This window comes from Coenobita brevimanus, chromosome 106, assembly GCF_032717465.1.
Source record: "Coenobita brevimanus isolate Jiangsu-jjx chromosome 106, ASM3271746v2, whole genome shotgun sequence".
In the NCBI taxonomy this organism is placed as follows: Eukaryota; Metazoa; Arthropoda; class Malacostraca; order Decapoda; family Coenobitidae; genus Coenobita; species Coenobita brevimanus.
The window spans coordinates 14,700,716-14,726,126 of NC_137059.1; the positions used below are offsets into that span (position 1 = coordinate 14,700,716).

Sequence of the window (25,411 nt, forward strand, 5' to 3'; positions counted from 1 at the left end):
GACTTGTGTCCTTCCAGCACAGTCCAAACTTTGCTTCCATACATTAGAATTGATATCACAATACTGTCATGCAGCTACTTGATTTACTTCCATGCTAACTTCCCTTTTCCTTATTGCTGCTTTCAAAGAACCAGCAACATTTCTTCCTTGTTGTATTTGGTAGATGGGGCGCCCATCATCCACTCACTCAGTGTAGGGATGCCTTATGATCTCTACACTGAGTGACAAGCCAAATGGTTTCCTGTACCTAGGAAACCATTTACTACGCCAGGTGGTAACCATATAACCGGGGTTTTTGGCTGGGTTGTGGGTTATGTCCCCTAGATTCCCCTATCTAATATCACTTAGTCATGGTAAATGTTTCAGAGAGCCATAGAGGGCCCAATACCTGCCCAAGGCCCCAACCAAAGGGGCAGGTTTGCATGGTCATGTGGAATATTAGAGGTGTGAATGAAGGGAGCGAGAGGGTGGAAGTGGTGATTGTGTTCAAGAGTGTGAGATGTGTTGTGTTGGCATTGTGTGAAGCAAAGATGAAAGGGTGTGAAGTGGAGGAGTGGGAAGGTGTAAAGTGTGTGAGGTCGGGCATGAATGGGCGAGGAAGATGCAGGGAAGGAGTTGCTTTGTTGGTGAATGAAGTGTGGCATAGTGGAATGGAGATTACAAATGTGTCAGCTCGAGATGTATGTATGTGGAGTTCAAGTTTCCGAAGGTGAAAGTGGCTGTGATTCTTGCTTATGCACCGTGCAATGACAGGAATGAGAGAGAGAAAGACAGGTTTGGTATGAGCTGGATAAAGCAATGGGAGAAATGCTTGGGGGCTATAAAGTGATAGTCTATCTATCTATCTATCTATCTATTGCCAGACGCCTCAATCCCGTTCGGGGTGGCCACAAACAAATTGCCTCCACGTCGCCCTGTCCCCCGCCATTTCACTGACCTGCTCCCAACTCACACACCCCTCTCTCATATACCTCTCCACCCCATCCCTCCATCTCATCCTCGGCCTCCCCCTCCCTCTCCCCCCTTCCACCTCACTCACATACACTCTCTTCGTCAGTCTTTCACCCTCCATCCTCTCCACATGGCCAAACCACCTCAGTGTATTCCTCCTAACGCTTCCTATCACATCCACATCCAGACCACAATGCTCCTTTATATCCTCATTTGTCAACCTGTCTCTCCATGTGACTCCACAGGCTCCTCTTAAATAACTCATTTCCACTGCTCTCACTCTTGACTTTTTCTCTTCCAACAACGTCCAAGCTTCACTTCCATACGTTAGAGTTGGTATCACAATACTGTCATGTAGTAACTTTTTCACTTCCATGCTCACTTCCCTGTTTCTTATCACTGCTTTCAAGGAACCAGCAACCTTAGCAGTGATAGTAATGGGCGATAGGAATGGAAGAGTAGGCACTGGTCCTGAGGATGACATAATGGGTTTTAATACAGTGCCAGGAGAAAATGATTATGGGAAGCAACTGAAGGATGTGTGTCAGGAAAGGAGGTTGTGCATTTGTAACTCATATTTCAAACTCAAAGATGCACATAAATATACATGGTATAGAGGGAATGGGGATCATGTTGAAAGGAGCCTGATGGATTATCTGCTTGTAGAGAGGTTGATACTGTTAATTACTGATACGAGGGCTGTGAGAGATCGATGTTGAGGGCTGTTAGATTATGTGATTGTGGTATACAAGATCAAGCAGAGAGGAGTGAGTTGGATCAGGAGAGGGAGGAGCAGTCAGGGAGAAAGACTGAAAGTTGAGAAGCTGAGGATCAAAGAAATGGCAGATGAATACAGGGCCAAAGTAGGGGAGGAGTTAGAATCAGCGAATTGGAATGAAATGGATCCGGACGGTCTGTGGAATGCATATACGAATTGCTTAGTTAGGAATGCTGAAGCAGTGTGTGGTGTGGCAAAATTAACAATAAAGAAGAAAGCTACAATATGGTGGGATGAAGAGGTTAAGAGAGCAGTGGAAGAGAAGACGAAGAAGTGGCTAGAGTGGTTACAGGACAAGCGTTCAGTTGAAATAAGAACTGAATATATTGAGAGCAAGAAGCATGTAAACAGGCTAATGAAGAGGAAAAAGAATGAGGTAAATTATGATCTAGGAGGAAAAATGAATGCAAACTACAGTACAGCATTTAAATCTTGTCCTCTAAGCTCATTTTCCCAATCAACTTCTAAGAAATACTTCTTTAGGTCTTGATAATTTCCCTTTTTATAGTTTAGGCTCTTTTTGTAACTGTCATTGCTGTTTACTATGTTATATGCTATCCTGAAGTTATAATTTAGTACTGCATGATCGCTTTTGCCGAGTGGAGGGTGATATATTAAACTGTCATTATCATTTTCTTGCCTTGTAAATATTAGATCTAGCACTGAAGGTACATCAAGTCCTCTTTTTCTAGTGGTTTCCCTCACATGTTGCGTTAAGAAAAACTCTTGTACAAGATCCAGGAGCTTTTGGTCCCAACAGCTTTCTTGGCTATTTATATCTAGAGTATTCCAATTTATATTTGTATTGAAATCCCCAGTTAGTATAATTCTTTCCGATTTCTCTTCCATTTTATGTAGCAAGGATCTTATACTCTGAATTGTACTCTCTGCCAGTTCCTCATATTCGTCTCTTTCCCATGTGTTTGATCTGGGTGGCATATACAAATTGGCTACAATTACTTTACCTTCAGATGTGTCGATCTCTACTGCAATCAGTTCTACTTGTGATGGTATATCTAGGTTTATTTCCTTGACTTTTAGATTTTTCTTAGTTAATATTATAATTCCTCCTCCTTTTTTTAAATATCTGTCTCTTCTCCATATTTTGTATTCCTCTAAGATTAGTATGTCATTGGATATCCTTGGTGTTAATTTTGTCTCAGTTAGGCATACTGTACTCTGAAAATAGGAAGTTATTCTGGAAAGAGGTGCGGAAATGTAGAAGTGACAGCGGAAAGAAATGTGAAAGTGTGAAGGATGTAAATGGTAGATAATTAACCTATGAAGATGAAGTAAGGGCCAGATGGAAGGAATATTTTGAAAACCTGATAAATAGGATTAGAGAGAGAGAGCCACTGTAAACATGATTGGTTTTGGGGGTGTGCAGAGAAGGAATGCAGTTCCAGGAAACATGACACTCGCACAGGTGAAGAACGCTGTGAAAAGGCTGAAAAATGGGAAAGTAGTTGGGGTTGATTAGGTGTATGCAGAGATGATTAAGTGTAGTGGAGAGAGCAGAATGAAGTGCTTATTGGAGATATGTAAGAAGTCATGGATGAGTGAAACTGCCAGGAGAGTGGAAAAAGGCTGTGATTGTACCCCTGTACAAAAATAAAGGTGAACGAAGTGGGTGCAAGAATTATTGTGGCATAATTTTACTGAGTGTGGTAGGGAAGGTATTTGGAAGAATTATTATAGTGAAAGTATGAGAGATCAGAAGTCCTGGTGAGTGATGAACAGGGTGGCTCTAGGAGTGGCAGAGGATGTGTGGATCAAATATTTGCAGTGAGACAGATAGTGGAGAAGGCTTGTGAGAAGGAATATAATATGTTTATGGCATTCATGGATCTGGAAAAAGCATACGACAAAGTAGACATAGAAGGATTGTGGAAGGTTTTGCTCATGTACGGTGTAGATGGTACGCTGGTAGGTACCGTCAAGAGTTTTTATGATGGTAGTGAAGCATGTGTAAGGGTAAATGGGCATCTGAGTGAATGGTTCATGATTGGTGTGGGCGTGCGACAAGGTTGTTTGATGTCCCTGTGTTGTTCACTATATTTATTTGGATGGGGTGATAAGTAAAAATGCGAGAAATGGAGAGGAGGATGGCGATGGTAATGAATGGTGATGGATGGAATATCTCATATTTGTTGTATGCTGATGATGCAGTACTACTTACATATTCTGCACAAGAACTTGGTAGACTAGTGCAGTTTTGCTGATGTCTGTGAATGATGTGCCTTGAGAGTAAATGTAGAAAAGAGTAAAATGATGGTTATTGAGAGAAGGTGACTCTCAGTGTAATGTTACCGTCAATGTAGAGAGACTGGTATTGGTGAGAGAGTTCAAATACCCAGGTACAGTGATAAATAAGAGAGGAAAACGTGCAAAAGAAGTGGAAAGTAGAGTGAAACAAGGAAGGAATGTAGCTGGTGCAATGAAGGCCTTGATAAGAAACAGAGGCTTGAGTGTTGCAGCTGTACAAGGCTTACATGAAGGAGTGTTATTGCCATCCTTAACATACGGATGTGAGACTATGGCGTGGCATGAAAATGAGAAGTTAAGAGAGAGAGCAGTGGAGATGGGACTGCTGAGGAATGTATGTGGAGTACAGAAAGTGGATATTATATGAATTAATGTGGTTCATGAAAGATGTGGATTGAGGAAATCTGTGGACATCAGAATTGAAGAGAGTGTACTGAGATGGTATGATCATGTGGGGAGAATGGATAACAAAAGAGTGGTGAAAAAGAAATGTCTGAGTGAATTTCAAGGAGGGAGGAGGTGAGGTAGGCCAAGGAGAAGGTGGAGGGATATGGTGGAAGAGTGTGTGAGGAAGAGACGTTTGGAAGTCGTTGACGCTAGGGGAGTGACAAGAGATCAAAAGATTGAGCTGGCTGGATGAATATTGTGAGGGGAAGTGCATGATCAGGGATTTGGCACCCCATTTTGACATGACAGCGTTCCGATTGACTCTATCGGATTTATTTATGTGACACCACACTACGTGGTGAATGTTTTTGGCATATCAGATAGAGCCAGGATTCCAGGGGCTTCAATAGTGAATGAATGGAAGCGTGGCCTGCTGGATTGGGCAGATTTGGGCTGTTTGGATGTTGCTGCTCCTCACCCTGCCTTAGGATGGGAAAGGAGGTCTGGATGATGATGATGATGATGACGACGATGTTGATGTACCCTTTCAAACACCAGTCAAGCAGGGCAGTACTCCCAAGGTGGATGGAAAGTTGATGACAGGGAGAGCTGGAGTTCCCGTTTCATCAGCCATTGGGACTAGTTCCTGATCATCCCCCTTTGCTGAACTTTTTCAGTGTTTCAGTAACACAGAGAGTACACCAGCATGCTCTCCAATACAAGTTTCTCTGTCATCACCAAACTACATGCACATTACACAACATTTCCTTTTCAGTTTTTTTTGTAATGGCATTTAATAACCAAGCCTTGGAGTCCCCATGGGGGAGGATCAGAAATTCCCCCACCATCCGCCCCTCTCCCGGTGACAACACAACGAGATGCCTGGAACCACAGTCCGACTCACTTCTTCATTTCTGCAACATTCGCCAGCTTTCCTCTAACTTTCGCTTTGTTGAGCACCACTTCTCCTCTTCTAAACCTCACCTTCTTTTTTTAACTGAGACTCAGCTGTCTTGAGGCAACTGACAGCAAACCCTTTTCTTTATCCTCCTACTTTCTCTATACTCATTTCAAAGCCAAAGGTGGCTGTTGTGTATATGTACGCAACGACTTATCTTGCACTCGTGTTCCTGAACTTGACTCTTCTGAATTCTCTGCTCTCTGGCTTCGGCTTTCCTATCATTCTTTGTGTAAATATATCTGTGCTGTGTACTTATCCCCAAATTCTACTGACTGAAAACAGGGAAAGCTGCAGGTATGGATGGGTGTGCTGTGGAATGCCTGAAAGGTGGTGGAGTGACTATTGTTGACTGGTTAGTAAGAGTGTTGAATGTGTGCTTTGTGAAAGGTATGGTGCCAGTTGACTGGGCAAGTGCTTGTGTGGTCCCGTTGTATAAAGGCAAGGGTGATAAGTATGAATGTACTAGCTTTAGGGGTTTAAGTCTGTGGAGTGTTTTAGGTAAGGTTTATGATAGAGTGTTAATTATGAGAGTTAGAGAGGGTACAGAGGGAGTGATTGGTGATAAGCAGTGTGGCTGTAGGAGAGGGAGGGGATGCATGGATCAGGTGTTTGCTGTGAGACAAGTGTGTGAAAAGTATTTAGCGAAAGGCAAGTATGTGTTTTGGGCATTCGTGGATTTAGAGAAAGCGTATGATAGAATTAATAGGGAGGCTTTGTGGACTGTTTTAAGATTGTATGGACTTGATGGTAGGTTACTAAAAGGGGTGAAAAGTTTTTATGTAAATAGTAGAGCGTGTGTAAGAGTGGGAAATGCTGTGAGTGATTGGTTTCCCGTGAGAGTGGGGCTGCGACAGGGATGTGTGATGTCGCCTTGGTTGTTTAATATTTACATGGATGGTGTTGTAAGGGAGGTGAATACAAGAGTTTTAGGTGGAGGTCTGAGTCTGGTGAATGTTGATGGTGGAGAGTGGAATCTGAAGCAGCTGCTGTTTGCAGATGATACTGCACTGGTGGCTGATTCAGAGGAGAGATTGAGACAGTTGGAAGAGCAGTTTGGAAGCGTGTGTGAAAGGAGGAAATTGAAAGTAAATGAGAATAAGAGTAAAGTGATGAAGTGTACGAGGTTGGTAGATGGTAGGGGGATGAATATAGTTTTGAATGGGAATTTGCTTGAGCAGGTAGAGTGTTTTCAATATCTAGGGTCACATGTTGCTGTGGATGGAAGAATAGATGCAGAAGTGAAGTTTAGAATAAATGAAGTAGGAAAGGTGCTGGGAGGAATTTAAAAAATGTTTATATGTCGTTTGCTGAGAATGGATGTAAAGAGCAGGCTGTATGAGGGTGTTATGGTACCGACTGCGTTATATGGGACTGAAACATGGAATATGTGTGTAGCAGAGAGGAAAAGTTTGAATGTAATGGAGATGAGGTGTCTGAGGAGTGTGTGGAGTGATGCGTATGGATCGAGTGCGAAATGATGAAGTGCGAAGGAGAACTGGAGTTGTTCGGGAGATGGCTAGTAGAGTTGAGCAGAGGGTGTTGCGATGGTTTGGGCATATGGAGAGAATGGATAATGAGTGATTGGTGAAAAAGATAACTAGATCTGATGTGAGAGGTGTAAGGCTAAGAGGAAGACCATGAATAGGATGGATGGACGGTGTGAAGAGAGCGCTGGATGCGAGAGGGATGTCTGTTGAGCAAGGAAGAGTGGCTGTGCGTGACAGAAATAAATGGAGAGAAATTGTGAATGAATAAGTGATGACGCAGCCCTGAGGGGATATTCTCCCGCGTTTGGTCTGATCAGCTAGTCAGGTCAGGTGCGGGTAAGGGGATGGGTCTGTTATGATGTGGCAGGGGTAAACCAGCTCTGCTGTCGGGCCCTGCTGCGGATGTCACTGATTGCATTGCGCAGTTGACCCTTGTGCGGTGTGGTGCGGTGAGGATCTGTCCGTTCTCCCCTTTTGGCTAAGATGCGAATGAATGTGTTTGAATGGATGAGTAAATGGGGAGTGTGTCGTCCTGTTTTGGCTACCTCCCTTTCCTTGGGGGAAGCAGCCTAGGTATATAGATAGATAGATAGATCTTACTTCTACAATGGAACACATCCTATCCATTTCTCCTTTCTCTGAAATCTTCATTCTAGGAGATTTCAGTGTTCACCACCACCTTTAACCTCCTCTCCTTTCACTGATCCACCTAGTGAACAAGCCTACATCATTTCTATCCTTAATGACCTAGAGCAGCGTGTACAGTACCCTACCAATATCCCTGACTGCCTTGGAGAGAGTTCCAACATACTTGTCCTCTTCCTTACAACTAAGTCTTCTGCTTACTCTGTTAATGTTTCCTCTCTGTTGGGCCCCTCCGACCACAACCTTATTACCTTAACCTGTCCTATCGCTCCGGTACGGCCTGTGGACCCTCCAAAGAAACGTCGTTTGTGGCACCTTGGAGCTGCTGATTGGGAGGCCCCCTGGCAGTACTTCTTTGATTTTTGCTGGAATGATTATTGCTTCCATGACTGGGAGCCATCTGAGTGTGCCATGCTCATTTTTCTCTCAGGCATGGAAGCATACACTCCTTTTTCATCTCCTTTGACTAATGCAAAAAAGTCTTGGTTTAATCACGCTTGTTCTAATGCTGTCCACAACAAGGAGAAGGCCTATAAAAGATAATGAAGCCAAACCACCCCTGAATCACATCTTTATGTTTCTGCCCGGAATCATGCTAAGTCTGTTCTTCTCCCTGCTAAAAATAATTTCATCCGTACTAAATGCTCTCAACTCTCCAACTTGAATTCTTCCCGCTCCTTCTGCCATCTTGTCAGACCCTTTCTAACAACTTTACCTCATCATCTTTCTCTCCTCTTTTCTACTCTGATGGCTCTGTAGCTATTTCTTCTACTGATAAAGTAGATCTCCTCGCTCAGACTTTCTCCTCCAATTCCACCTTAAGAGGATTCCTGTGCTGTTCCTCCATCACTTCCCCCCTCTGACTTCCTCATGGCTAACATTAAAATTTCTTCAGCTGATGTATTTTCTGCCATCACTGGCCTCAGTACTGACAAGGAATGTGGGCATGATGGGGTCCCTCCTGTTGTCCCCAAGAACTGTGTTTCTTTGCTTACACCCTGCCTAGGTAAACTCTTTCACCTTTGTCTATCAATTTGTACCTTTCCATCTTACTGGAATTTGCTCTCATCCAGTTGCAAAGAAGGGTGACCATTCCTAACCCTCAGACTATCACCCAATAGCTCTAACATCCTGTGTCTCTAAAGTTTTCGAGTCTATTGTTAACAGAAAAACTTTAAAGCGTCGTTCCTATCACAAACTTCTTTCTGATCGTCAGCATGGGTTCCGTCAGGGACGCTCCACTGGCGATCTTCTCACCTACCATTGAGACTCCTGGTCATCCTCCATTCGGGACTTTGGCGAAAGCTTTGTCATTGCACTTGACATCTCAAAGGCTTTCGGTCGAGTCTGGCATAAATCTTTAATTTCCAAACTACAGTACCGTCTTGCAGTTTCTATCCTTCTGGCTGTGCCTTCATCCATAGCTTCCTTTCTGGTCGTTCTATATCTGCTGTTGTAGACGGCCACCGTTCTTCTCCTAGATCTGTCAACAGTGGTGTTCCTCAAGGCTCTGTCCTATCACCAACTCTCTTCCTTTTATTCATCAGTTACCTTCTAAGCTGTACATCTAACCCTATCCACTCATACGCTGATGATTCCATCCTTCACTTTTCCATTCGGTTGCTGCAACATCCAGCTCAGCAGTTACTTCAAGAAAGAAGGGATGAGGCTGTGGCACACCTAATGTCTGACTTGGCTCATTCTCTGACTGGAGCAAATGTAATCTTGTTGTTTTTAATGCATCAAAGACTCAGTTCTTACACCTATCAATCCAAAAAAAATTATTCACTGGAGTACCCACGAATGTTGAATAATATCCAGCTCAATCCTGCATCATCCTTAAACATACTTCGGGTTTCATTCTCTCGGGACTTATCTTGGAAAGATCATATGGTATTTGGAGTTTCATTGTCTCGGGACTTATCCTGGAAAGATCATGTTACATTTCTTGTAAAGTTTGCTTCCAAAAGATTAGGTGTGCTAAGTCGACTCTGTACCTTTTTTTTTTTTTTACCTCTGCACAGTTGTTGACTTTATACACGAGCTTTATTTGCTCCTGTGCAGAGTACAACTCTCGTGTGGGGAGACTTCCCATGTGCAGCTCTTCTCAATAGGGTGGAGTCAAAGGCTTTTTTTCTCATTAACTCTCCTCCTCTTATTGGCTTCCTTCAACCTCTGTCTTTTTGCTGCACTGTTGCATCTTTATCTCCTTTCTGTTGCTACTTCAATGGTCACTGCTCCTCTGAATTGTCTGCTTGCATCCCTCCACCTCTACGATGGGCATGTAGCACCCTTCTAACAACAAACTCTCATCCCTTTTCTGTCCAACTCTCAAATGCAAGAGTTAACCGTTACTTCCAGTCCTTCATTTATGCAACAGGTCATGTCTGGAACTGTCTCCTTCTGTCCGTATTTCCTACTTCCTATGATCTCCAGTCTTTCAAATGCAGTGTGTCCAGGCATCTCGAAACTAACGGATCTTGAATTTGACTCTCTTTTGTATTGTTTTTGTTTTTTCTTGGAAGGAATGGTTTGTGGGCTCTTGACTTTTGGCTCTTTCTTCGTTGCATTAAAAAAATAAGAAAATAAATTAGAAATAAACGCACTCACATTTTCCATTTCTTCCTCATCCAACCTCACTCAGCATTTAGTGGCTTCACTTCTCTCAAAGACCATAACTTTACTCTTCCCTACATTCACCTGTTGATTCCGTATCTTACACACTTTCCCAAACTCATTCACCAAGCCTTGCAGCCCCCCTTTGTTTTTACTTAACAACACAGTATCACCTGCAAACAACAGTACAGGGAGTTTCCGAACACTGCCCTGTCTCTCTAGCCGCTCCAACATCCACTGGCCTAATTTATATATCTTTTATAACCTCATCCATATACAGATTGAACAGATAAAAAATTTCAATCAATTCACTGTCCACATGCACATGCATATCAGCTTTAGCATCCTCATACATACTCTTCATAGCATTCACCAACTTCCCACTTACTCTATATATAATTAATACTTCCACATTCCTTGTCTATCCACCCTGCCATGTGCTTTCTCCAAACCCTTGAGAACGGCATACAAGTTCTTTCCTTTCTGTAGAATTGTTTCCACTAAAGACCTAAGATTGAATATCTGACCTATACAAGCTCTTCCCTTCCTAAAACCTCCCTTTTCTTCACAAACTAATTTCTCTCTTATTTTCTTAACTTTGTTAGTAAGTATCCTACCAGGTAGCAGGTGTGTCTGGGGTGACTGCTGAATATTGAAGGCCTCAGGTGATATACGAGTGAGGTTAGTCACTGACATGATTGATATGATTACATATTGAGTGTGTTGTCTCAGATGATTGGCTGAAGAGTGTAATTGTAAATGTTTATAAGGGGAAGGGTGATGCCCTGGAAAGAGGAAATTAGAGAGGTATAAAGCTTTTAGATCAAATAATGAAGGTAATGGAGAGAGTTTTTGAAGGTATGATTAGAGAGAGAGTGAATATTTTTGTGATGGAGTTTGGGTTTATACCAGGCAGGAGGACCATTGATGCCATATTCATTGTTCCAGAGCTTCAGGGAAAATATGTAGAAGAAATAAGGGAACTACTTCTTGATTTGGAGAAGGCCTTTGACTGAGTCCTAGACAGGTGGTGATGTGGGCATTGAGAAAGCTTGGAATGGAGGAGTGGCTGGTTAGGGTGGTTATGGCCATATATGTGGGTGCTTTCACCCAGGTAAGAGTGACTGGAGATTTGAGTGATGAGTTTCCTGTGAATGTTGGTGTGCATCAGGGGTCAGTTTTGAGTCCCTTGTTTATCATGGTACTTGAAGCTCTCTCACGTGACATCAGAAATAGACTTCCATGGGAGATGTTGTATGCTGATGATTTGGTGTTACTTGCAGAGAATTAAATGGAGACATAGGAAAGATTGAGGAAGTGGAGAGATGATATGGGGCACAAGGGCTTAAGGGTAAACACAGATATATCAAAAGTGATGATATCCAGGATTGGTGGTGATACTGTCAAAGAAGAGAGAGGGTGGCCATGTGCAATTTGCCAGATGGATGTAGAAGTACTTCCATCTTGTGCAGTGTTTGTGATAAGTGGGTGCATAATAGATGTAGTGGTATTAGAGGTAGACTGTAAAACAATGCTGATTTTATGTGTGCAGCATGTCGGGGAGAGCAGGTGGAGGTAGTTAGGCGTGAAAGGGTATTGAACTTGCTGGTTGGTCTCTTGAATGTGTGGAAGTGTTTTGTTATTTGGGAGACATGATATGTACTGGGTGTAGGGCTGGAGCAAGCCCTGCCACTCCTGACATTGAGACGGCTCTCCCTACGTGCTAAGGCATCTTTATATGCAGCATTTGTTAGGAGTGTAATACTGTGTGGTAGTGAGACCTGGGTAGTAAAGGAATAGGATATTCACAGGCTCAAACATACAGAAATGAAAATGATTAGGTTAATGTGCAGTGCGTCCTTGGGAGCAAGGCCTCGGGAGGCTTGGTTTATGATGGAAGAGTTGAGAGGTAAGATGGGACTGGAGTGTATTGGTGTTGTGAAGAGGAGAGGTACCGGTAGGTTGAGGTGGTTTAGACATGTGGAGAGGATGGGGGATGATAATTGGGTGCAGAAAGTGAGAAGGGTTAATATTGGGGGTGGAATTGAGAGGGATAGACCGAAAAAGACATGGACGAGGTCATTAAGTGTGACCTCAAGGTTAAGGGACTGCACAGGGAATTTGCAATAGATCGAGCAGCTTGGAGACCCGCCATTAGGTGACCAAGGCCGACACGTGCAAGCATGTTGGAGCCTTCAAAAATGAAACGAAACTAAATGATTACACTAAGAAGACAAATGCCCCAATGATTACCACACACTTCTTTTTCCCCTTTTCCTTTGTACAGGATAATAATTATACTTGACTTACAATCCTCTGAGAATCTACCTTCCTCCCAGGCCAATCCACACATCTCCCACATCCATTCTACTATCTCTCCCCCATGCTCCAACATTTCACCGCACACTCCATCAATTCCTTGGGCCTTCCCCATTTTGACTTTCTTTATTGCAACCACAAGTTCCATCCTACTGATTTCTTCCTTTCATCTCACATCCCTCCTCCCAGCCATTTCCCAACCACTTGTACTCGCATTACTTTCATTTGCTATGTTCAACAAGTCATTAAAGTGTTCTCTCCATCTCATTTTTTCTCCCTTCTCCACAAGCAATCTACCATTTTTATCTTTCACTTCCCGACTAACTTCTTTATCACCCTGTCTAACTCTCTTTACCTTCTTCCAGAACATTTTCTTACATCCCCTCCACTTTACACTCAAATTCCTTCCAAATTCCTCATCCACTCTCTTTTCACATTCTCTTACTAATCTTTTCATCTCTCTCTTCGTGTCTACATATAACTCGCTCTTCCATCTCTCAACTTCCTCCATGCCCCTGCTTCTCATCCGCTAACAGTATGGTTTCTTCTTCTGTGCCACAGCTTGTCTCACCTCTTCATTCCACCATGCTGTTCCTTGCACCCTGCCATTTATCATTCATAAAAATTCAGGCAACATGTTATATTTCATTGCAATTCTGATGTTTTACTAAGTTATATTGAAAAAACTCACAGTAATGACATAATTTACCTTAATTTGACTGAACATGAGGAGGGGAAAAAAAAAAAAGAAAAATCAAGGTACTCATAAAACTTTACCTGGACGTGTTTTGATTTGTTGCAAGAATTCAAAATTTCACACATTGCTAGGCCATCTGATAAACTTAGTGAGGCCCTATTTTTAAATTAATATATGCAAATAGCTGTATGCAAAATTTTATTTGGGCATTCTTATCAACAAAAGGTTATTGAAACCGAAATACAGTACAGTAATATCTCGATTATCAGGATGACCACTACCTGGACCATCCATTACCCGAACACTGTGATCTGGCTGTTTCAAACCATTATTCATATATTTTTCCCCATTATCCGGACAAAGTGCAAGCATCTGTTTGGAAATTATGGTCACGCAAAAAATTTCTGCCCAGATGGGCGGGACTAGCCTGGTGGTGCCCTCATGTCTGGCTAATTACAGTAAAAGTCCAATATTTCGGCATCCAATTCCCCGGCAAATCTGACATTTCGGCAGTTTTGAGAAATAGTCCCATTTACGAAAATCTCCAATCGTTCGGCAGATTCTCCGATTTTTTTCGTCAGTCTTGAAATTCTCCATGAGGCTCGCCAGCTAGCTACCCGCCTTTACCCGCCTTAGTGAGTGAGATAGTGAAAGTGATGGAACGAGTCTACCACTGCCATGAAGCTCAGAGGCTAGCTCTTTCTCCTATAGCATAAAGAGAGGACAAACATGTAGTGAGTCTAGCATGGGAAAGAGAATCTGTTTCGCCATTCTTCCGAGTTGTTGCCTTGCTGCTGCCGACTTCTCTTGATTCTTCTGTGTGCTTTGTGAACTTTGTACCGAAATACCTCTGAAATTACTATTCGAGTGTGCTGGGGACTTCTTCCACCAGTAGCAGACCCCAATCAACCCCTTCTATTGTACATATGTAAATAAGGAACCTACTATAAGTTTAGGTAAGTGCATGTGAACTTGTAGGCCTACTGTACCATTACATTTATATACAGTATGTTCACTAATTTCTTTATTTTTCGTATTCATGTACAGAGATAGCCCGATTATCCGGGCTATATGGTGTTAAGGGGTGCCTGATAATCCGAAAGCACGATTAATCCGGCAGAAACACAAGTACTGTACTGTTAGACTGATTTATTTACCGGTAAATGTACACTTAAGTACCAGAAAGACCTTTCCAGTTCAATGTATATTCCTCCAGCTTGTTTCAGTATTTTTCAGACTATATTCAGTTCGGTAAATCACGTTTTCTTACTGAAAGATTTCCTCCCTGTTAGTATCGTCACGTTCTAAAGCTGTACCTACGATTGTTTCCAGCACAATGGACGAAACTCATCGTACTCGAATGTGGACTTCGTTTCCCAACTGAAGATTAGGTTAGGTTACATTATTAAGTGCAGTTAAGCTAGGTTAGGCCAGGTTTAAACACTTAGATTAGAACAGTGTCTTCTGCCATTACGTTAACGAATCAACGAGTCGTCACACCAGAACAGATAAAAACAGCGGGGAAAGATTTAACAAGAAATGTTTATTTACCAACCCAGAAATAATCAGAAAAATATAACAGACTATCAGGATGAACTGATTTCGTAAGGTGCTTTTACTGCTTACAGCAAAGCGTATGTTTACCCCCCTCAAATACTCAATGTTCGTGAGTTCAGAAATTTGTGTACTCCCGTGGCAGACCTTGAAACCATTTTTTCAAAGTTATAAAGTCAGTTTCTTTTTCTTACAGATGTGAAAAGACTCGTCTGGTACACCTGGCTTTTTCCCCTCCTCCCTAAACCCATCTTGTGATTTGTTATGATTCGTGAAAGAAAATTAGGGGGCATGTTACATTAGAATTTAAACATAAAGTTAGGGTGCATGTTACTTTAGCATTTAAACATATCGGCGAAAACATCTGGGATGAAAGGACCGCCGAGCTGTTTGGGATTGTAGAGTAGGGTCGTATAAACATACCAGTGGCCTTGGTTCCCTTCCCATAATTGTTCGCAGTTTTTATGGCTCTCCCTAACTTAACGTTACTGACACCGGTACAGTAAAGCATTGTTCAAGGCTAACAGCCATAAGGGGTTAATGGAATACATTATTGTTTGTATCAATACCCTCTCTTTCACACATACACGAGCGAACAAGAGAATGTGCAATAAATGTACGTTTAACTGTAAGGAGCAGAAATAACTGTATGCTCTGTCGGTCCGAAATGTGTTGGGAAGCGACATCGAACAATGAATGTGGAACTGAATGCCACCTTACGAGAACACTTGAGATGAAAGTATTTTTTCTTATTAGTAAACATAATTGTTCCATTTCGTCCCCTATAATTGTGAAACTCTTAAATTTTCGTCCAAGCATACAGCGTAATAACCTTACCAATTCAATTCATATTCTCTAGTTTGTTTTTGTATTTTTCTAGTTTGTTTTCTTATTATCATAACGTTCCTTAAGCCTTACCTACGTTTGTTTCCGGCATATTGGAAGAAACTTACTCATAATTAGGGTGCATGTTACATTAGCATTTAAACATATCGGCGAAAACATCTGAGATAAAGTGGCAGGCCGCCTGACTGTTTGAGATGGTAGAGGAGGGTCGTGAAAACATACCAGTGACCTTCGTTCCCTTCCCATAATTGTTCGCAGTTTTTTATAGCTCTCCCTAACCCAACATCCCTGACACCGGTACAGTAAAGCATTGTTCGAGGCTGACAGCTATGATGGGGTTAATGGAATGCATTATTGTTTGTATTAATTCTCTCTTTCACACATACAGTACACTTAAGAACGAACAAAAGAGTGAACAGTAAATGTAAGAGGAAGAAATAACAATGCTCTGTCGGTCTGAAATGTGTTGGGAGGCGCGATACCTAACGAAGAATGCAGAACTGAATGCTAACTTACAAGAACACATGAGTAATTTTTTTTTTTTTCTGATTAGCAGACATTCTTGTTTCATTTCGTTCCCTAAAACTAGGAAACCCATTACTTTTCGTCTAAGCATACAGCCTAAAGACCTCACCAATTCACTTCATATTCCTCCAGTTTGTTTTCTGTGTTTTTCTATTTTGAGGGTAGTAAATTACCTTCTCTTGCTGAAAGATTTTCTCTTTTATCACGTTCTTTAAGCCGTACCTACGATTGCTTCGGGCATAATGGATGAAACTCATCGTACACAAAAGTGGATTTAGTTTCCCAATTTCCCAACTGGAGCCCAGGTTAGGTTAAATTATTAAGTAGTTAAGCAAGGTTAGGCTACGTCAGGAGTAACAGTTGCCTCACCAAACTCCATCCTACCACCCTTGTGATCGAGTTGTGAGCAGGAGGTGTGGGTGGGGGCAGGGTGAGCAAGACTCTCTCTGGTTTATCCATGCCTCTCTCCCTAGAAACTGGATGCTTCCTGTTTAAACCGGAGCTATCGTACGGATAATTCTATGAATTACCATACCACTGAACCATTGGGTCAGGGCCTGGATATACCGAAAGCTGGATAATCGAGCTTCCACTGTATAGTACTGTATTCATTACAGTATTGTACAGTATCAAACAGTATACAGTACTCTCTCCAAACACATTTGTAATGATATGAGTAATGATGATAGTGTTCACCGAAACATATAAGGTACTGAGTGGGTAGGGTTTTCGATAATTCGGCAATTTTTGATATTTCGGCACTTACCTGGTCCCATAGATGCCGAAAAATCGGACTTCTACTGTAGTTTACCTGATGCCTACTAGAGATCCCCCATCGCTCAGTCCCAGTTCCTGTGTGGCGATGTAAATAGTTGTTAAAGTGGCACATGTAGTGGTTTTTATGGTTGTTCCCTACCTGCTTCTGGCCTTGCTGTTCCTTGCATGCCTCTTCCTAGGGTGTGTGATGATTACCCCTTCGCTAGGGAAAAGAAAGAGGGTAGTGCTGACTCTGGAGAAGCAGGAGATCCTGGGTAAGATTGATGCGGGATGGTCGAATTGTGAGTGTTGACATTGATTTTATTCTAGCTTACTGCCCTGTACCATGATTTTATTCTATTTTACCTTGATTTTTTTCAATTTTACCATTTTGTTTTGAGTGCCCACTGCATTTTTAGGTCTGCTTGGTCAGATAGAGTAGTGTTAAACAACAGGAACAAGTGTTGTATGATGTACTGTACTGGCCTTTTACACTGGCTTTCAGAGTTTTGTATGACTGGGGGCCAGAGGAGAAGTCCACTATCCGGATGGAACCACAACCTGGACATGCCTTTGGGTCTGTTACATCGGATAATCGAGGGATTACTGTATTAAAACAGCAGTAATCCGGTTATTTTCCAGATGTTCATTCCCAGACATTCTGTTACCCGGATCCTGTTATCTGGCAGTTCAAAACCATTATTTGTACATTTTTTCATTTTATTCGGACAAAATGCATGCGTTTGGGTGGAAATTATGGCCACATGAGCATCTTCACCCAGCCAGGCGGGAATAGCCTGGTGGTGCCACCGTGTCTGGATGGGTAGCTCACCCAATGTCTGCTAGAGACCCCTCTCACTCCGTCTCAGTTCCTGCTTGTGACCATGTAGTGAACAGCTCTTCTTGGATATTTGTTGCAGCGCGCATGTGGTGGCTTTCATGGTCGTTCGCTACTTGCTTCTGGCCTTGCTCTTCCTTGCATACCTCTTCCTAGGGTGTGTGAGGATGACCCCTGCACCAGGGTAAAGGAAGAGGGTAGTGCCAACTCTGGAGAAGCGGGAGATCCTGGGTTAGATTGATGTGGGATGATCAAGCCATGAGTGTTGATGCTGACTTTATTCAAGTTTACTGTCCTGTACCATGATTTTATTCTGTTTTACCATGATTTTATTTAATTTTACTGTTATATTTTGTGTGCCCACTGCAATTTTCTTGTGTAGCCATTTTTTTCATGCTTTTTTCATGTGAATGTGAAGGTGGATGGATGTGAATGTGAAGGTGGATGGAATAGTTGGTGAGTAGGGTGTGCCTCCTGAGATAGATGAGAATGGCAGTGCGTTAGTGGACATTTGTGCTGGGAGGGGGTTGGTGATAGCCAATTCCCTCTTCAGGCACAAAATGATCCACAGGTTTACATGGCAAGTGATGAGAAGGGTGGGTGGTGAACTGAATGAAAGGAAGGCAACGATTGATTATGTGTGTGTGGATGAAAAGATGCGAAGATGAGTAATGGATGCAAGAGCATATAGAGGTTGGGGGAGTGGACTTTCTGACCACTACTTGGTGGTGGCCAGAATCAAGTTCCAAATAAGATGGAGAAATAGAAGAAGGGAAGGACAGGAAGAAGGAGTATTTGTAAGGAGAGTGGAAAGGTTACAAGAGGATGAGAAAAAGGCAGAATATAAGAGAGAAGTGGAGGAACCATTGGGGAAATATAAATTAGACCAGATGGGGGACGTGGAAGGTGTGTGCAGGATATTCACAGAAGAAGTATGTGCAGCATGTAATGTGGTGTGTGGGATGAAGAGAAGACGGAGGGGGGTGCAAGGAACAGCGTGGTGGAATGAAGAGATGAGACAGGCTATGGCACAAAAGAAGAAAGCATACGATGAATGGGTGAGAAATAGGGGCGTGGAAGAAGTTGAGAGGTGGAAGAGAGAGTTATATGTAGAAAGAAAGAGAGGGGTGAAAAGATTAGTAAGAGAGAGTAAGAAGAGAGTGGATGAGGAATTTGGAAGGAATTTGAGTGTAAAGTGGAGGGACTGTAAGAAAATGTTCTGGAAAGAGGTGAAAAGAGTAAGGTGGAAGTGAAGTTAGCAGGAGAGTGAAAGATAAAAATGGTAGATTACTAGTGGAGAAGGGAGAAAAAGTGGGCAGATTGAGAGAACACCTTGAGGAATTGTTGAACATACAGGATGGAAGTAATGCTAGTATTAGTGGCTGGGGAACGACTGGGAAAAGGAGGGAGGTGAGAATACAGGAAGAAATCAGTAGGATAGAAGTTGTGGAAGCAATGAAGAAAGTTAAATTGGGGAAAGTCCCATGAATTGATAGAGTGTGTGGTGAAATGCTGAATCATGGGGGAGAGATTGTTGTAGAATGGATGTGGAAGATGTGCAGATTGGCCTGGGAGGAAGGTAGAGTCCCGGAGGATTGGAAGTCAGGTATAATTATTCTCCTGTACAAAGGAAAAGGGGATAAAGAAGTGTTTGGTAATCACAGGGACATTTGTCTTCTTAGTATAATAGGAAAAGTGTATGGTAGGATACTTATTGACAGAGTTAGAGAAATAACAGAGAAATTAGCTGGAGAAGAACAGGGAGGCTTTAGGAAGGGAAGAGGTTGTGTAGATCATTTATTCATTATTAGATGTTTAGTGGAAAAGTTTCTAGAGAAGGGAAAGAAGTTGTATGAGGCTTTCATGGATTTGGAGAAAGCATATGACAGGATGGATAGACAAGGATTGTGGAAAGTATTAAGAATATATGGAGTAGATGGGAAGTTGTTGAATGCTGTGAAGAATATGTATGATGGTGCTAAGGCTGCAGTGCATGTAGATGGTGAACTGAGTGAATTTTTCTCTTTGAAGGTTGGGTTGAAACAGGGATGTGTCATGTCTCCATGGTTGTTCAATCTGTACATGGATGGGGTAATAAAAGAGGTACAAGGTAGGGTAGTGGATGTTGGAGTGGCCCTGGTGAGAGAGGGTAGTGTTTGGAAACTCCCTGTACTGTTGTATGCAGATGATACTGTGTTGTTGAGTGAAGATGAAGGGGAGCTGCAAGGCTTGGTGGATGAGTTTGGGAGAGTGTGTAAGAAACGGAATCTAAAAGTGAATGTAGGGAAGAGTAAAGTGATGGTCTTTGAGAGAAGTGAAGTCAGTGAATGTACAGCGAGGTTGGATGGTGAGGAAATGGAAAATGTGAGTATGTTTAAGTACTTGGGTAGTGTGATGAGTAATGATGGAGGTTTGGAGGGTGAAGTGCTTGAAAGGGTACAGCAGGGAAGAATAGTTGCTGGTTTCTTGAAAGCTGTGATAAGAAACAGGGAAGTGAGCATGGAAGTGAAAAAGTTACTACATGACAGTATTGTGATACCAATTCTAGCGTATGGAAGTGAAACTTGGACGTTGTTGGAAGGACACAAGTCAAGAGTGAGAGCAGTGGAAATGTGTTATTTAAGAGAAGCCTGTGGAGTCACATGGAGAGACAGGCTGACAAATGAGGATATAAAGGAGCATTGTGGTGTGGATGTGGATGTGATAGGAAGCATTAGGAGGAATACACTGAGGTGGTTTGGCCATGTGGAGACGATGGCGGGTGAAAGACTGATGAAGAGAGTGTATGTGAGTGAGGTGGAGGGGTAGGCCGAGGATGAGATGGAGGGATGGGGTGGAGAGGTATATGAGAGAGGAGGGTGTGAGTTGGCAACAGGGCAGTGAAATGGTGGGGAACAGGGCGACGTGGAGGTGATTTGTTTGTGGCCACCCTGAACGGGATTGAGACGTCTGGCAATAGATAGATAGATAGATAGATTTTTTTCATGTCACTGCATGGTATGGCCCTGTAGTGGTGATTACTTGTCTGTGGTTGATGGGTCTGCTTGACCAGATAGTGTTAAACAACAGTAACAAGTTTTGTACAGTGTAATGTAGTGGCCTTTTACACTGGCTTTCAAAGTTAGATTATGTACGAAGGGGGGCCAGGGGAGATGTCCATTATCTGGACGGAGCCATTACCCGGACATGCCTTTGGGTCAGTTTCGTCAGATAATCGAGGGAATTCTGTACAGTGGACCCTTAACATCCACGGTTTTAACATACATGGTTTTGAATATCTGCGGATGGCTACAGGAAAAAAAAAAAAAAATCTCATTGAACTCTGCTGACATTGTAACATTATCCCAGGCACAGTTCATGGCTGTTTTAGTAATGGCATTATCCAGTGAATCAAATATACTGTATACTGTAACTGTAACACTCTTCCTTTTGGCCACTTCATTTATTAATGTCATTAATTCATCAGAGGAAAAGTTAGGATGGGGTGGGATTGCCTGCACAGTACTTCTTTTCTTCCATGATCTCCATTGCAATCTTGGTGGCGAAGGGCTTTCTTGTGTGATACAAGGGGAAAGCCCCGTGATTGGGTGGTCATATCAAAGGTTTATGTGGAAGTCACCGTCATTCATTAATTTTAACTTTTAGTGTTCTTGTATTAAATAAGGTGGTTTCAAACATGCACATAGGGTTTTTCTTTATTCATGTAAAGGAATGGGAGGCCCAGGGGGTTTTTAAGGGGGGGCAGCAGATATTCGTGGATTTTTAACATTCGCGAGTGTCTCTGCTACCTAACCCCCGTGGATGTTAAGGGATGACTGTATTTTACAATGTGTTGTTAATAATGAATGCACTCGGACAACCAGTCAGCTGCCAGCTTTCAAAAGCTAAAGGCTTGTCATTGCAGATCATATCAAATAGGGTATAGTGTTTCTCTACCACTAATCTAATGAATAATCTAACCATTATACTAATTTTTACTAGTCTATATGTTTTGCCATAATCTACCCACCTATTTGCTGCTCATCTACCCACATTTCTTTTCAGCAATGGGCATGGGGCTGTGTGTGGCCTTCATCGCGTTTGTCCGCCTACCCAGCCTCAAAGTATCCACCTTTCTGCTCACCGGTCTTCTCATCTACGACGTGTTCTGGGTCTTTTTCTCTTCCTATCTCTTTAATGCCAATGTGATGGTTAAGGTAAGTAGAGACTGACTAGGAGAGGAGGGAGAAGGTAGAGATTGAATAGGAGAGGTAGAGAGGAAGAAAGAGTGCGTGGTGGAATGATGATGATGATGATTGCGTGTGTTTTGCTGGGTGAGACGGATTAGCAGAAGAGAGTGAGAGAGGGAGAAAGGAGAGACTGACTAGGAGAGGTAAGGAGGGAGAGAAAGTGTGTGGCTGAATGATGATGAGGATTGTGCATGTTTGGATGGGTGAGAGACTGACTAGAAGTGTAGGCAGAGAGGGAGAGGAGGGTAGACTGACTAGTAGAGGTAAAGAGGGAGGGATGATGATGGTGATGATTGGTAGTGTTTAGATGGGTGAGAGACTAACTAGGAGAGGAGAGGGGGGGAGATGGAGAAGAGACTGACTAGGAGAGGCAAAGAGGGAGGGATGATGATGGTGATGATTGGTAGTGTTTAGATGGGTGAGAGACTGACTAGGAGAGGAGAGAGGGGGAAATGGAGGAGAGACTGACTAGGAGAGGCAGAGGTAGAGACTGACTGGGAGAAGTAGAGAGTGGATGTGAGATGGAGGGATTGGTTGGAGGGATGATGATGATGATCATTGTGTGTGCTTAGATGAGTGAAGGACTGACTAGGAGAGAGAGAGAGAGAGAGAGAGAGAGGGGAGAGACTGACTAGGAGAGGTAGAGAGTGGATGTGACTTGGAGGGATGATGATGGTGGTGATGATGGTTATTTTTATTATTGTGTGGGTCTGTGTGTGTTTAGATGGGGGAGAGAGAGAGAGATTGACTAGGAGGGTAGAGAAAGAGAGGGATGATGATGGTGATGATGATGATGATGATGATGATGGTGATGATGATTGTGTGTATTTAGATGGGTAAGAGACTGACTAGGAGAGGGAGAGACAGACACTGTCTAGGAAAGGTAGAGGGAGGGACCGATTAGGAGAGGTAGAGAGGGAGAGTGGCTGAGTAGGTGTGTATATGATAATATTGGTAATAATAATAATAATGATCAATAATGATCTGTGGTAACATTATAATGATCAGTAATGATCTGTAGTAATTCTCTCTCTCTCTCTCTCTTTCTCAATCTGTCTGTTTATCTGTGACACCTTTCTTTTACCCTCCTTCTCTCCCTTATTTCTTGCCCTGCCTTCTCCCCTGTCTGTCTGCCTATCTCTCCCCCCCCATCCATCAGGTGGCCATGAGGCCGGCCGACAACCCAGTGGGAGCCATGGCCAGGAAGCTGCATTTGGGAGGGGTTGGGAGGGAGCCGCCCAAACTGTCCCTTCCTGGCAAACTGGTCTTCCCCTCCATGCATAACACTGGACATTTCTCCATGCTGGGCCTTGGGGACATTGTGAGTACCTAATCTTCTTGGTTACAAGTCAAAACTAAAAAAAAAAATCTTTTTTGGTGCTAAAGATCAAGGATTCTCTTAAAAAAAAAAAAAGAAAAATGAAAATCATTGCCAGTAGAATCAGGCCTGAGGTGCTGGAGATTAAACAGTGTTCAAAAAATTTAAAAACACACACACACACACACACACACACACACACACACACACACACACACACACAAACATTCTTATGTGCTGCTAAAGATTGAGCATGTAAAAAAAAAAAACTAGAAAAAATCATATGTGCTCCCAGAGATCGAGCATGTCAAAAAAACTAAAAAAAAAAAAAATCTTGTATGCCATTGAAGATTGAGTTTTACTGCCAGAGATTGAGCCTGTGCCACTAGAGATTGAGCACTTAGTCAAAAACCTTAAAAAAAAAAAAAAATGCACTGCATGGGATTGAGCTTTGCTGCTAGAGGTGTAGCCTGAAGTGCTAGACATCAGGCATGTAGTCAGAAACCTTTAAAAAATTTTGCTGCTAGAGACTGAGTTTTGCAGCTAGAGATTAAGCTTAATTACCCTCTTTATTCCCAAGCAAATCAACCCTCCAGTCTGTTTTTCCTATTAATAAAATTTTCTTTGTGCTGCTAGAGATTGAGCCTGAGGTGCTTGAGATGTAGCCTAATATGCTAGAAATCAAGCATGCACATCCAGAGTATCCCTCTAGTCTGTTTCTCTTATTAGTAAAATTTTCGTTCTACTGCTAGAGATCGAGCCTAATCCCTCTTTTATTGCAGGTAATGCCAGGTCTTCTGCTGTGTTTTGTCCTTCGCTATGATGCCTACAAAAAAGCACAACTACTTTCAGCCGAGGCTGGTGTCCCTCCCCCCCCCTCCCACCTCAGCAAGATTAGGTATCTATCTATATATCTATCTGTCTGGCTGTCTTTTATCTGTCTGTCTCATTGTATTTCCTCTTCTTCCTTGTGACTGTCTTTGTCTATTTGTCTGTCTGTCTGTCTGTCTTTGTCCCTGTCTTATCTTCCTCATCCTTCTCTATCACCATCTATCTATCTATATCTATCTGTTTGGTTATCTATTTATTTATCTGTTCATCCACCTTGCTATTTATCTATCTGTCTGTCTATCTATCTGTGTATAGTGTTTCTCCCTTTCTCATCTTTTTCCCAACTCTCTGTGTGTGTGTGTGTGTGTGTGTGTGTGTTTGTCTGTCTTACTGTCTCTTCCTCTCTCATCATCCTTCTGACTCGGTCTGTCTATCTATTTGGCTCCATCTGTCTGTCTGTCTGCCTAACTGTCTGTCTCATCTTCCTTTGGACTATCAGTGTGTCTATCTGTCTGTCTGGCTATCTGTCTGTCTCGCCATGTCTCCTTCTGTTTCTCATTTTCCCTCTGACTACCTGGCTGACAGGCTGGCTGTCTGTTCACCTGCCCATCTATCTGTTTATCTATCTATATGTGTCTCATCTCAAACTACTGTATATCTTTCTCTGTCTGTCTGTTTGTCTGGCTATCTATCTATCTGAGTCTTCTCCCTCTCTCTCTTTTGTCTTTTTTTTTTTTAATGCAAGAAGGAACCAAAGAATGAGAGACTACATACTGTTCCTTCCAAGAAAAAAAGAAATAAAAAATGATACAAAAGAGAGCCAAATTCAAGAGCCGTTCATTTCGAGATGACTGGACACACTTCGTTTGAAAGACTGGAGATCATAGGAAGTAGGAAATACAGACAAAGGGAGACAGTTCCAGAGTTGACCCATTGTATAAATGAAGGACTGAGAATAATGGTTAAGTCTTGCATTAGAGAGTTGGACAGGAAAGGGATGAAAGTTTGTTGCTAGACGGGTGTTATGCGCCTGTCGTAGAGGTGGAGGAATGCATGCAGACAGTTCAGAGGAGCAGTGACCATTAAAGTAGCGATAGAAAAGAGATAAAGATGCAACAGTGCGGTGAAGAGACAGAGGTTGAAGGGAGTCAGTAAGAGGAGGAGAGTTAATGTGACGAAAAGCCTTTGACTCCACCCTATTGAGAAGAGCTGTATGTGGGGAGCCTCCCCACACATGAGAGTTGTACTCCACACAGGGGCGGATGAAACCCCTGTATAGAGTCAACAATTGTGCAGGGGTAAAGAAAGAACGGAGTCGGCTTACCACACCCAATCTCTTGGAAGCAGATTTTACAAGAGATGTAATATGATCTTTCCAAGATAAGTCCCGCGTAAATGAAACCCAAAG

At 42.6% G+C, this 25,411-nt stretch overlaps 1 protein-coding gene across 1 annotated transcript in view; it reads left to right on the top strand.

The window, feature by feature from the left end:
• Nucleotides 1-25,411, top strand: part of LOC145416409 (signal peptide peptidase-like 3) — a 295,615-nt gene that overhangs the window by 221,772 nt on the left and 48,432 nt on the right. Inside the window, exons 7-9 of the mRNA XM_080285356.1 lie at nt 21,670-21,821; nt 23,014-23,175; nt 23,955-24,070. Coding sequence (XP_080141482.1) covers nt 21,670-21,821; nt 23,014-23,175; nt 23,955-24,070 — 430 coding nt within the window. The remainder of the gene's footprint in view (nt 1-21,669; nt 21,822-23,013; nt 23,176-23,954; nt 24,071-25,411) is intronic.